This window comes from Oncorhynchus keta, chromosome 4 (genome assembly GCF_023373465.1).
Source record: "Oncorhynchus keta strain PuntledgeMale-10-30-2019 chromosome 4, Oket_V2, whole genome shotgun sequence".
NCBI lineage: Eukaryota > Metazoa > Chordata > Actinopteri > Salmoniformes > Salmonidae > Oncorhynchus > Oncorhynchus keta.
In genome coordinates, this window is record NC_068424.1 from 444,479 (window position 1) to 457,810 (window position 13,332).

The window sequence follows — 13,332 nt, forward strand, 5'->3', positions numbered from 1 at the left end:
CCAAGATCTACCTACTGAGTTACAGAGGACCAAGATCCATGATCTGCCTACTGAGTTACAGAGGACCAAGATCTACCTACTGAGTTACAGAGGACCAAGATCTACCTACTGAGTTACAGAGGACCAAGATCCATGATCTACCTACTGAGTTACAGAGGACCAAGATCCATGATCTACCTACTGAGTTACAGAGGACCAAGATCTACCTACTGAGTTACAGAGGACCAAGATCCATGATCTACCTACTGAGTTACAGAGGACCAAGATCCATGATCTACCTACTGAGTTACAGAGGACCAAGATCCATGATCTACCTACTGAGTTACAGAGGACCAAGATCCATGATCTACCTACTGAGTTACAGATGAGCAGCTCTTGTTATACCTCTTGTACATTGATGTAGGCGTCCCCCAGAAGGATAGAGGACTGAGGCCCGGGTAGTTCGTCTCTGATCTCCCTATAGCAGGCTATGTACAGCTTCTTGTCTTTGCGTTTCTGCAGGTATATGAGGGCCATCTTCTCCTTGGCCGCTGCGTAGTGCGTCTGAAGAGAACAAGAAGAAAAGGAAGATGTTCTCTATTGCCCATTCAGTTAGAAAGAACGGAACAGTGTCTTCACAACCTGGTCCGGTGTGATGCCTCTGAGGACGCTGAGGGCTGTGTCCAGGTCATCTTTAGCCAAGGCCATGTCCACGTTAGCTATTGTCACACAGATCTCCTCTGGGGTACCAGCGAACGCCACGATAGCGTCCTGCAGCACCATGGTCGACTCATCCTGGCAGGAGAGGAGGAGGGATGGAAGGGGTTTATAGACACACACTGCACTGTCTACCTGGCACCAGCTCTGCTAGTAAGAAGTGCAGAAGATGAGAAGTGTGGTTCACAGCCATGAAAGTGTTACAGGATTGCATGAGGTCAGAAAATGCACTTCCACAAACTAACCAAAACTGAACATGTGACTAGAGCATTGGACTCTATAGCCAAAGTAAAAGCCATCAATATAGGTAGAAGTGGAAGGAAGTAATCATGGGGCATGACGGACTACCATAAGCAAAGTAGTAATCAATCAACCAGTCAGTCAATCAATCAATGTGTAAATGTAGTGTACCGGTTCTCCGTGTAGTCTCAGTGCCTCAGCCAGCTCCAGGAACACAGACACACGTTCACGGTTGCTGACGTTGGCCTCTTTCCCACTCACTGCTTGGATCCCCATCGCCACCTTCAGGGACTTGATAGCCTCCTCCAGCTCTCCAACACCCCGCAATGCACGGGCTTTGAGTTGGTGGTACTGGGGGAAATCGAGCACCTAGGGAGGAGGGGTGGAGAGAGGTGGAGGGATGGAAAGAGGGAGAGAGGGAGAAAGAGAGAGGGGGAGGGATGGATGGAAAGAGAGAGAGGGGGAGGGATGGAAAGAGGGAGAGAGGGAGGGAGGGATGGAAAGAGGGAGAAGGATGTAAAGAGGGAGAGAGGGAGGGATGGAAAGAGGGAGAGGGATGGAAAGAGGGAGAGGGATGGAAAGAGGGAGAGAGGGAGGGATGGAAAGAGGGAGAGAGGGAGAGGGATGGAAAGAGGGAGAGGGAGAGGGATGGAAAGAGGGAGAGAGGGAGGGATGGAAAGAGGGAGAGAGGGAGGGATGGAGAGAGGGAGGGAGGGAAAGAGGGAGAGGGATGGAAAGAGGGAGAGAGGGAGGGATGGAAAGAGGGAGGGATGGAGAGGGAGGTGGGGATGGAAAGAGGGAGAGGGATGGAAAGAGGGAGAGGGGGAGGGATGGAAAGAGGGAGAGGGATGGAAAGAGGGAGAGGGATGGAAAGAGAGAGAGGTGGAGGGATGGAAAAGAGGGAGGGAGAGGGAGGGATGGAAAGAGGGAGAGGGATGGAAAGAGGGGGAGGGATGGAGAGGGAGGGATGGAAAGAGGGGAGAGGTGGAGGGGATGGAAAGAGGGAGAGAGGGAGGGATGGAAAGAGGGAGAGGTAGAGGGATGGAGAGAGGGATGGAAAGAGGGAGGGATGGAAAGAGGGAGAGAGGAGGGATGGAAAGAGGGGGGAGAGGGATGGAAAGAGGGAGAGAGGGAGGGATGGAAAGAGGGAGAGGGGAGGGATGGAAAGAGGGAGAGGGGAGGGATGGAAAGAGGGAGAGGGATGGAAAGAGGGAGAGAGGGAGGGATGGAAAGAGGGGAGAGGTGGAGGGATGGAAAGAGGGAGAGAGGGAGGGATGGAAAGAGGGGAGAGAAGGAGGGATGGAAGAGGGAGAGGTGGAGGGATGGAAGAGGGAGAGGTGGAGGGATGGAGAGAGGGAGAGAGGGAGAAAGAGAGAGGGGGAGGGATGGAAAGAGAGAGGGGGAGGTGGAAAGAGAGAGGGGGAGGTGGAAAGAGGGAGAGAGGGAGGGATGGAAAGAGGGAGGGATGGAAAGAGGGAGAGGGGGAGGGATGGAAAGAGGGAGGGATGGAAAGAGGGAGAGAGGGACGGATGGAAAGAGGGAGGGATGGAAAGAGGGAGAGGGATGGAAAGAGGGAGAGAGGGAGGGATGGAAAGAGGGAGAGGTGGAGGTGGAGGGATGGAAAGGTTTACCTGGAAGTTGTGGCTGATTCTGGTCTCTACACTAGTTTACCTGGTAGTTGTGACTGACTCTGGTCTGGTCTCTACACTAGTTTACCTGGAAGTTGTGACTGACTCTGGTCTGGTCTCTACACTAGTTTACCTGGAAGTTGTGGCTGACTCTGGTCTCTACACTAGTTTACCTGGAAGTTGTGACTGACTCTGGTCTGGTCTCTACACTAGTTTACCTGGAAGTTGTGACTGACTCTGGTCTGGTCTCTACACTAGTTTACCTGGAAGTTGTGGCTGATTCTGGTCTGGTCTCTACACTAGTTTACCTGGAAGTTGTGGCTGATTCTGGTCTCTACACTAGTTTACCTGGTAGTTGTGACTGACTCTGGTCTGGTCTCTACACTAGTTTACCTGGAAGTTGTGGCTGACTCTGGTCTGGTCTCTACACTAGTTTACCTGGAAGTTGTGGCTGACTCTGGTCTGGTCTCTACACTAGTTTACCTGGAAGTTGTGGCTGATTCTGGTCTCTACACTAGTTTACCTGGAAGTTGTGACTGACTCTGGTCTGACTCTGGTCTGGTCTCTATACTAGTTTACCTGGAAGTTGTGGCTGACTGGTCTGGTCTCTACACTAGTTTACCTGGAAGTTGTGGCTGACTCTGGTCTCTACACTAGTTTACCTGGTAGTTGTGGTTGACTCTGGTCTCTACACTAGTTTACCTGGAAGTTGTGGCTGACTCTGGTCTCTACACTAGTTTACCTGGTAGTTGTGGCTGACTCTGGTCTCTACACTAGTTTACCTGGTAGTTGTGACTGACTCTGGTCTGGTCTCTACACTAGTTTACCTGGAAGTTGTGGCTGACTCTGGTCTGGTCTCTACACTAGTTTACCTGGAAGTTGTGGCTGACTCTGGTCTGGTCTCTACACTAGTTTACCTGGAAGTTGTGGCTGACTCTGGTCTGGTCTCTACACTAGTTTACCTGGAAGTTGTGGCTGATTCTGGTCTCTACACTAGTTTACCTGGTAGTTGTGACTGACTCTGGTCTGGTCTCTACACTAGTTTACCTGGAAGTTGTGGCTGTGGCTGACTCTGGTCTCTACACTAGTTTACCTGGAAGTTGTGACTGACTCTGGTCTGGTCTCTACACTAGTTTACCTGGAAGTTGTGGCTGACTCTGGTCTCTACACTAGTTTACCTGGAAGTTGTGGCTGACTCTGGTCTCTACACTAGTTTACCTGGAAGTTGTGGCTGACTCTGGTCTCTACACTAGTTTACCTGGTAGTTGTGGCTGACTCTGGTCTCTACACTAGTTTACCTGGAAGTTGTGACTGACTCTGGTCTCTATACTAGTTTACCTGGAAGTTGTGACTGACTCTGGTCTGGTCTCTACACTAGTTTACCTGGAAGTTGTGACTGACTCTGGTCTCTACACTAGTTTACCTGGAAGTTGTGGCTGACTCTGGTCTCTACACTAGTTTACCTGGAAGTTGTGGCTGACTCTGGTCTCTACACTAGTTTACCTGGAAGTTGTGGCTGACTCTGGTCTCTACACTAGTTTACCTGGAAGTTGTGGCTGACTCCGGTCTCCAGACACTGAAAGCAGAGGTTGTAGTCTCCCTCATGGAGGTATATCCTGGCCTGCAGCAGGTGGACCTCAGCGATGGTCGGGTCTCTCTCCAGACAGAAATCCAGGAACTGCTGAGCTGACTGGCTGTCACCTGACAGGAGACATAACCCAGACAGCGAGATAGATGTTTAAAGAGAGTAATATTGTATATAATAAAGTAAGTAAACCGGCTCACGGGAGCAGGAGGCGACTAGTCTGTTGCAGGGACTTATCCCAATCAATGTTATATTGGTAGTTTATCATGTTAACTTCATGGCACAATTCAGGTTGCATTGTCCATCATGTTGGTCTCACCTGAGAGGAACTAGACATGAGCTATGTGATATAGACGCCTACGCTCCTTGTCCTAGCCTGCCACGTCAGTTCTCCTAGCCTGCCACGTCAGTTCTCCTAGCCTGCCACGTCAGTTCTCCTAGCCTGCCACGTCAGTTCTCCTAGCCTGCCACGTCAGTTCTCCTAGCCTGCCACGTCAGTTCTCCTAGCCTGCCACGTCAGTTCTCCTAGCCTGCCACGTCAGTTCTCCTAGCCTGCCACGTCAGTTCTCCTAGCCTGCCACGTCAGTTCTCCCAGCCTGCCACGTCAGTTCTCCCAGCCTGCCACGTCAGTTCTCCTAGCCTGCCACGTCAGTTCTCCTAGCCTGCCACGTCAGTTCTCCTAGCCTGCCACGTCAGTTCTCCTAGCCTGCCACGTTAGCTCTCCTAGCCTGCCACGTCAGTTCTCCTAGCCTGCCACGTCAGCTCTCCTAGCCTGCCACGTCAGTTCTCCTAGCCTGCCACGTCAGCTCTCCTAGCCTGCCACGTCAGTTCTCCTAGCCTGCCACGTCAGTTCTCCTAGCCTGCCACGTCAGTTCTCCTAGCCTGCCACGTCAGTTCTCCTAGCCTGCCACGTCAGTTCTCCTAGCCTGCCACGTCAGTTCTCCTAGCCTGCCACGTCAGTTCTCCTAACCTGCCACGTCAGTTCTCCTAACCTGGCACGTCAGTTCTCCTAACCTGCCACGTCAGTTCTCCTAGCCTGCCACGTCAGTTCTCCTAGCCTGCCACGTCAGTTGTCCTAGCCTGCCACGTCAGTTCTCCTAGCCTGCCACGTCAGTTCTCCTAGCCTGCCACGTCAGTTCTCCTAGCCTGCCACGTCAGTTCTCCTAGCCTGCCACGTCAGTTCTCCTAGCCTGCCACGTCAGTTCTCCTAGCCTGCCACGTCAGTTGTCCTAGCCTGCCACGTCAGTTCTCCTAGCCTGCCACGTCAGTTCTCCTAGCCTGCCACGTCAGTTCTCCTAGCCTGCCACGTCAGTTGTCCTAGCCTGCCACGTCAGTTCTCCTAGCCTGCCACGTCAGTTCTCCTAGCCTGCCACGTCAGTTCTCCTAGCCTGCCACGTCAGTTGTCCTAGCCTGCCACGTCAGTTCTCCTAGCCTGCCACGTCAGTTCTCCTAGCCTGCCACGTCAGTTCTCCTAGCCTGCCACGTCAGTTCTCCTAGCCTGCCACGTCAGTTGTCCTAGCCTGCCACGTCAGTTCTCCTAGCCTGCCACGTCAGTTCTCCTAGCCTGCCACGTCAGTTCTCCTAGCCTGCCACGTCAGTTCTCCTAGCCTGCCACGTTAATTCTCCTAACCTGCCACGTTAATTCTCCTAACCTGCCATGTTAATTCTCCTAACCTGCCATGTTAATTATCCTAACCTACCATGTTAATTATCCTAACCTACCATGTTAATTATCCTAACCTGCCATGTTAATTATCCTAACCTGCCATGTTAATTCTCCTAACCTGCCATGTTAATTCTCCTAACCTGCCATGTTAATTCTCCTAACCTGCCATGTTAATTCTCCTAACCTGCCATGTTAATTCTCCTAACCTGCCATGTTAATTCTCCTAACCTGCCATGTTAATTATCCTAACCTGCCATGTTAATTATCCTAACCTGCCATGTTAATTATCCTAACCTGCTGTATTAATTATCCTAACCTACCATGTTAATTATCCTAACCTGCCATGTTAATTCTCCTAACCTGCCATGTTAATTCTCCTAACCTGCCATGTTAATTCTCCTAACCTGCCATGTTAATTATCCTAACCTGCCATGTTAATTCTCCTAACCTGCCTTGCTAAAATGCTACAAGGAAGCAGCCATGCAAAACGGTCTAGATTGGCAACCAACCTGTTAGGTTTTGATCCTCCTGTTTCGCAACGCCCACTTTCAAAGACACTACAGGTATGCAGTTACCATGACTACCTTTCAAACACACTACAGGTATGCAGTTACCATGACTACCTTTCAAACACACTACAGGTATGCAGTTACCATGACTACCTTTCAAACACACTACAGGTATGCAGTTACCAAGACTACCTTTCAGACACACTACAGGTATGCAGTTACCATGACTACCTTTCAAACACACTACAGGTATGCAGTTACCATGACTACCTTTCAAACACACTACAGGTATGCAGTTACCATGACTACCTTTCAGACACACTACAGGTATGCAGTTACCATGACTACCTTTCAGACACACTACAGGTATGCAGTTACCATGACTACCTTTCAGACACACTACAGGTATGCAGTTACCATGACTACCTTTCAGACACACTACAGGTATGCAGTTACCAAGACTACCTTTCAGACACACTACAGGTATGCAGTTACCATGACTACCTTTCAGACACACTACAGGTATGCAGTTACCATGACTACCTTTCAGACACACTACAGGTATGCAGTTACCATGACTACCTTTCAGACACACTACAGGTATGCAGTTACCATGACTACCTTTCAGACACACTACAGGTATGCAGTTACCAAGACTACCTTTCAGACACACTACAGGTATGCAGTTACCATGACTACCTTTCAGACACACTACAGGTATGCAGTTACCATGACTACCATTCAGACACACTACAGGGCCTTTTCTCAATGAGATTTGCTCATCTCCTGCATCCTCTCTCCTCCATCCTCTTTCGCCTACTTTTGAAAAAGGTTGAAGGTAATTGAGGAGAGGCAGCGAGGAGAGGGAACGTGGATAAAAATGCACTTGTATAAAATAAGACCCTCCTTATCCACACACCAACCATTAGGCTAAAGACGTTTCCAGGGGTGGATCCCATAATAAATTATGTTTACAGGGGTGGATCCCATAATAAATGACGTTTACAGGGGTGGATCCCAAAATAAATGACGTTTACAGGGGTGGATCCCAAAATAAATGACGTTTACAGGGGTGGATCCCAAAATAAATGACGTTTACAGGGGTGGATCCCAAAATAAATGACGTTTACAGGGGTGGATCCCAAAATAAATGACGTTTACAGGGGTGGATCCCAAAATAAATGACGTTTACAGGGGTGGATCCCAAAATAAATTACGTTTACAGGGGTGGATCCCAAAATAAATGACGTTTACAGGGGTGGATCCCATAATAAATGACGTTTACAGGGGTGGATCCCAAAATAAATGACGTTTACAGGGGTGGATGCCAACATAAATGATGTTTACAGGGGTGGATCCCATAATAAATGACGTTTACAGGGGTGGATCCCAAAATAAATGACGATCCCAAAATAAATTTACAGGGGTGGATCCCAAAATAAATCCCAAAATAAACGTTTACAGGGGTGTATCCCATAATAAATGACGTTTACAGGGGTGGATCCCAAAATAAATGACGTTTACAGGGGTGGATCCCATAATAAATGATGTTTACAGGGGTGGATCCCAAAATAAATTACGTTTACAGGGGTGGATCCCAAAATAAATGATGTTTACAGGGGTGGATCCCATAATAAATGACGTTTACAGGGGTGGATCCTATAATAAATGACGTTTACAGGGGTGGATCCCAAAATAAATGACGTTTACAGGGGTGGATCCCATAATAAATGACGTTTACAGGGGTGGATCCCAAAATAAATGACGTTTACAGGGGTGGATCCCAAAATAAATGATGTTTACAGGGGTGGATCCCATAATAAATGACGTTTACAGGGGTGGATCCCAAAATAAATGATGTTTACAGGGGTGGATCCCAAAATAAATGATGTTTACAGGGGTGGATCCCAAAATAAATGATGTTTACAGGGGTGGATCCCAAAATAAATGATGTTTACAGGGGTGGATCCCAAAATAAATGACATTTACAGGGGTTGCCAAAATAAATGATGTTTACAGGGGTGGATCCCAAAATAAATGACGTTTACAGGGGTGGATCCCAAAATAAATGATGTTTACAGGGGTGGATCCCAAAATAAATGACGTTTACAGGGGTGGATCCCAAAATAAATGACGTTTACAGGGGTGGATCCCAAAATAAATGACGTTTACAGGGGTGGATCCCAAAATAAATGATGTTTACAGGGGTGGATCCCAAAATAAATGATGTTTACAGGGGTGGATCCCAAAATAAATGATGTTTACAGGGGTGGATCCCATAATAAATGACGTTTACAGGGGTGGATCCTATAATAAATGACGTTTACAGGGGTGGATCCCAAAATAAATGACGTTTACAGGGGTGGATCCCAAAATAAATTACGTTTACAGGGGTGGATCCCAAAATAAATGATGTTTACAGGGGTGGATCCCATAATAAATGACGTTTACAGGGGTGGATCCCAAAATAAATGATGTTTACAGGGGTGGATCCCAAAATAAATGATGTTTACAGGGGTGGATCCCAAAATAAATGATGTTTACAGGGGTGGATCCCAAAATAAATGATGTTTACAGGGGTGGATCCCAAAATAAATGTTTACGATCCCAAAATAAATGACAGGGGTGGATCCTATAATAAATGACGTTTACAGGGTGGATCCCAAAATAAATGATGTTTACAGGGGTGGATCCCATAATAAATGACGTTTACAGGGGTGGATCCCAAAATAAATGATGTTTACAGGGGTGGATCCCATAATAAATGACGTTTACAGGGGTGGATCCCAAAATAAATGATGTTTACAGGGGTGGATCCCAAAATAAATGATGTTTACAGGGGTGGATCCCAAAATAAATGATGTTTACAGGGGTGGATCCCAAAATAAATGATGTTTACAGGGGTGGATCCCAAAATAAATGATGTTTACAGGGGTGGATCCCAAAATAAATGATGTTTACAGGGGTGGATCCCAAAATAAATGACGTTTACAGGGGTGGATCCCAAAATAAATGACGTTTACAGGGGTGGATCCCAAAATAAATGACGTTTACAGGGGTGGATCCCAAAATAAATGATGTTTACAGGGGTGGATCCCAAAATAAATGACGTTTACAGGGGTGGATCCCAAAATAAATGACATTTACAGGGGTGGATCCCAAAATAAATGACGTTTACAGGGGTGGATCCCAAAATAAATGACATTTACAGGGGTGGATCCCAAAATACATGTATAAAAATAAAAACAAATGAAGTTTGTTAAGACATTTTACAGGTAAAACGATTTGTAGCATATTGTTTTTGAATGTATTCTTGTTTTTCTCCAATTATCCAACAGCTGATTCAAAGGGAGCGTGACAGATATCAAAATTCTTCCTGGTAAAATTTACTTGTGCTTCCTCGCCAAACGAGGCTATCGAGGAGAGGAGGCCCATCTTCCGTTTGACTACTAACAAAATGACACACTCCTCGACCACTGATCGGTTTCTGGGTCATGGAGGAGAGAGGACGGAGAATGCAGACACCCTGATAGGCTCCTACCTGAAAGGAACTTGACATGGGCCATGTGGTAGGCTCCAGGCAGCAGTCCGGGGGCCATCTTGACCACAGGCTGCAGGACCATTCCAGAGTGACTCAGGCCAAAGGGGACGGGCTGACCTGCCGTCAGGGGCTTCTCCTGGGAGGGAGGGGAGTGGAGGCATGGGTCGTTAGAAATACTGCTAAAGAACTTTCCCTACTGCATGGAAATGCTATAAATTAAATCAAATTTTATTGGTCACATACACATGGTTAGCAGATGTTCTTTTTTATGAATACATTTTTAATTTGGAGGCTATTTTGTAAATGACATCATTAAAGTCAAGGATCGATAGGAGAGTCAGTTTTACGAGGGTATGTTTGGCAGCATGAGTGAAGGAGGCTTCGTTGCAAAATAGGAAGCCGATTCTAGATTTACCTTTGGATTGGAGATGCTTAATGTGAGTCTGGAAGGAGAGTTTACAGTCTAGCCAGACATCTAGGTATTTGTAGTTGTCCACATATTCTAAGTCAGAACTGTCCAGAGTAGTGATGCTAGTCAGGCGGGAGGCTGCGGGCAGCAATCGGTTGAAGAGCATGCACTTAGTTTTACTAGCATTTAAAAGCATTTGGAGGCCAAGGAAGGAGTGTTGTATGGCATTGAAGATCATTTGGAGGTTAGTTAACACAGTGTCCAAACAAGGGCCAGATGTATACAGAATGGTGTCGTCTGCGTAGAGGTGGATCAGAGAATCTCATGTCTCCAGCTAGCCATGTTTCCGTGAAGCAGAGTATGTTACAATCCCGGGTATCTCTTTGGACAGAAACTCCTGCCCTAATTTCGTAGTCTTTGTTAACCTCTCTTGGGTAGGGGGCAGTATTTTCACCTCCGGTTGTTACTCAAGCCCAGAAGCTAGGATATGCATATAATTGGTAGATTTGGATAGAATAACAGAGAATGTGAGAATTACAGAACTGATATGGCAGGTGAAACCCCGAGGACCAATCATCCAGGGGGGTAAAAATTGAGGTCATAGGATTTTCCAAGGGACTCCCTTATTATGAGGAAGCTGGTTGCAGTTCCTATGGCTACCACTAGATGTCAACAGCCTTTAGAAATTGTTCGATGTTTATCTTTTGAGAAATGAAGAAGTAGTCCTATTCATTTTAAGTGTCACTCCAGGTGGGCTCTACTCTTTTGGTGCGCGTGAACTGGAGCGTGCGCTTCACAGTGTTTTTACCCGGTATTACAAACAGTTTACGCCGTCTTAAATTGTGTCGATTATTTACGTTTTAGGGTACCTGCGGTTGGATTAGGAACGTTGTTTGAAATGTTTGGACCAAGTTTACAGGTAACTTATAGGCATTGTAGGCATATTGGGCGAGTTGGAACTGGTGTATTTCTGAAATCAAAAGCATAGAATAAATTGACATTTTTGGGACATAAAGAAGGACATTATCGAACAAAAGGACCATTTGTGATGTTTCTGGGACATATTGGAGTGCCAACAGAAGAAGATCTTCAAAGGTAAGGCATTAATTATATCGTTATTTCTGACTTTTGTGGAGCACCTGCCTGGTTAAAATATGATTTTCATGTGTTTGTATGCGGGGCGATGTCCTTAGATAATTGCATGGTTTGCTTTCGCCGTAAAGCCTTTTTGAAATCTGACAATCCGCGGCTGACGCTACCGTCCCACCTACCCATAAGAAGTTAACAGGGGACTGGACATGTCTAGACCAGGAGTATTAAACTGATCCTTCATTACCCATGTTGTCTAGACCAGGGGTATTAAGCTGATCCTACATTACCCATGTTGTCTAGACCAGGAGTATTAAACTGATCCTACATTACCCATGTTGTCTAGACCAGGAGTATTAAACTGATCCTACATTACCCATGTTGTCTAGACCAGGGGTATTAAACTGATCCTTCATTACCCATGTTGTCTAGACCAGGGGTATTAAACTGATCCTTCATTACCCATGTTGTCTAGACCAGGAGTATTAAACTGATCCTTCATTACCCATGTTGTCTAGACCAGGAGTATTAAACTGATCCTACATTACCCATGTTGTCTAGACCAGGGGTATTAAACTGATCCTTCATTACCCATGTTGTCTAGACCAGGGGTATTAAACTGATCCTTCATTACCCATGTTGTCTAGACCAGGGGTATTTAACTGATCCTTCATTACCCATGTTGTCTAGACCAGGGGTATTAAACTGATCCTTCATTACCCATGTTGTCTAGACCAGGAGTATTAAACTGATCCTTCATTACCCATGTTGTCTAGACCAGGGGTATTAAACTGATCCTTCATTACCCATGTTGTCTAGACCAGGAGTATTAAACTGATCCTTCATTACCCATGTTGTCTAGACCAGGGGTATTAAACTGATCCTTCATAACCCATGTTGTCTAGACCAGGAGTATTAAACTGATCCTACATTACCCATGTTGTCTAAACCACCAGGGGTATTAAACTGATCCTTCATTACCCATGTTGTCTAGACCAGGGGTATTAAACTGATCCTTCATTACCCATGTTGTCTAGACCAGGGGTATTAAACTGATCCTTCATTACCCATGTTGTCTAGACCAGGGGTATTAAACTGATCCTTCATTACCCATGTTGTCTAGACCAGGGGTGTAAACTGTCCTCATTACCCATGTTGTCTAGGTATTAAACTGATCCTTCATTACCCATGTTGTCTAGACCAGGAGTATTAAACTGATCCTTCATTACCCATGTTGTCTAGACCAGGGTATTTAACTGATCCTACATTACCCATGTTGTAGACCAGGGTATTAAACTGATCCTTCATTACCCATGTTGTCTAGGGTATTAAACTGATCCTACATTACCCATGTTGTCTAGACCAGGAGTATTAAACTGATCCTACATTACCCATGTTGTCTAGACCAGGGGTATTAAACTGATCCTTCATTACCCATGTTGTCTAGACCAGACCACCCATGTTGGACCAGGGTATTAAACTGATCCTTCATTACCCATGTTGTCTAGACCAGGGGTATTAAACTGATCCTTCATTACCCATGTTGTCTAGACCAGGTATTAAAGTATTAAACTGATCCTTCATTACCCATGTTGTCTAGACCAGGGGTATTAAACTGATCCTTCATTACCCATGTTGTCTAGACCAGGGTATTAAACTGATCCTACCCATGCATTACCCATTTGTCTAGACCAGGGGTATTAAACTGATCCTTCATTACCCATGTTGTCTAGACCAGGGGTATTAAACTGATCCTTCATTACCCATGTTGTCTAGACCAGGGGTATTAAACTGATCCTTCATTACCCACCTGGTGTTGTCTAGACCAGGGTATTTAACTGATCCTTAAACTGATCCTTCATTACCCATGTTGTCTAGACCAGGGGTATTAAACTGATCCTTCATTACCCATGTTGTCTAGACCAGGGGTATTAAACTGATCCTTCATTAAACTGATCCAGAGTATTAA

The 13,332-nt window shown here is 46.2% G+C and overlaps 1 protein-coding gene across 5 annotated transcripts in view; it reads right to left on the minus strand.

Annotated features, from left to right (window-relative positions):
* The window catches only part of LOC118378944 (tetratricopeptide repeat protein 21B), a 72,345-nt gene that overhangs the window by 36,581 nt on the left and 22,432 nt on the right, over positions 1–13,332 (minus strand). For all 5 annotated transcript variants that reach the window (XR_008095082.1, XR_008095083.1, XM_052498530.1 and 2 more), the window contains exons 12-16: positions 9,866–10,001; positions 4,108–4,265; positions 1,108–1,305; positions 622–774; positions 385–543 (exon numbers count right to left, since the gene is read on the minus strand). Coding sequence is in view for 3 of the 5 variants with exons in the window: in XM_052498530.1 (XP_052354490.1) it covers positions 385–543; positions 622–774; positions 1,108–1,305; positions 4,108–4,265; positions 9,866–10,001 (804 nt within the window). In the remaining 2 variants the exon portion in view is untranslated. The remainder of the gene's footprint in view (positions 1–384; positions 544–621; positions 775–1,107; positions 1,306–4,107; positions 4,266–9,865; positions 10,002–13,332) is intronic.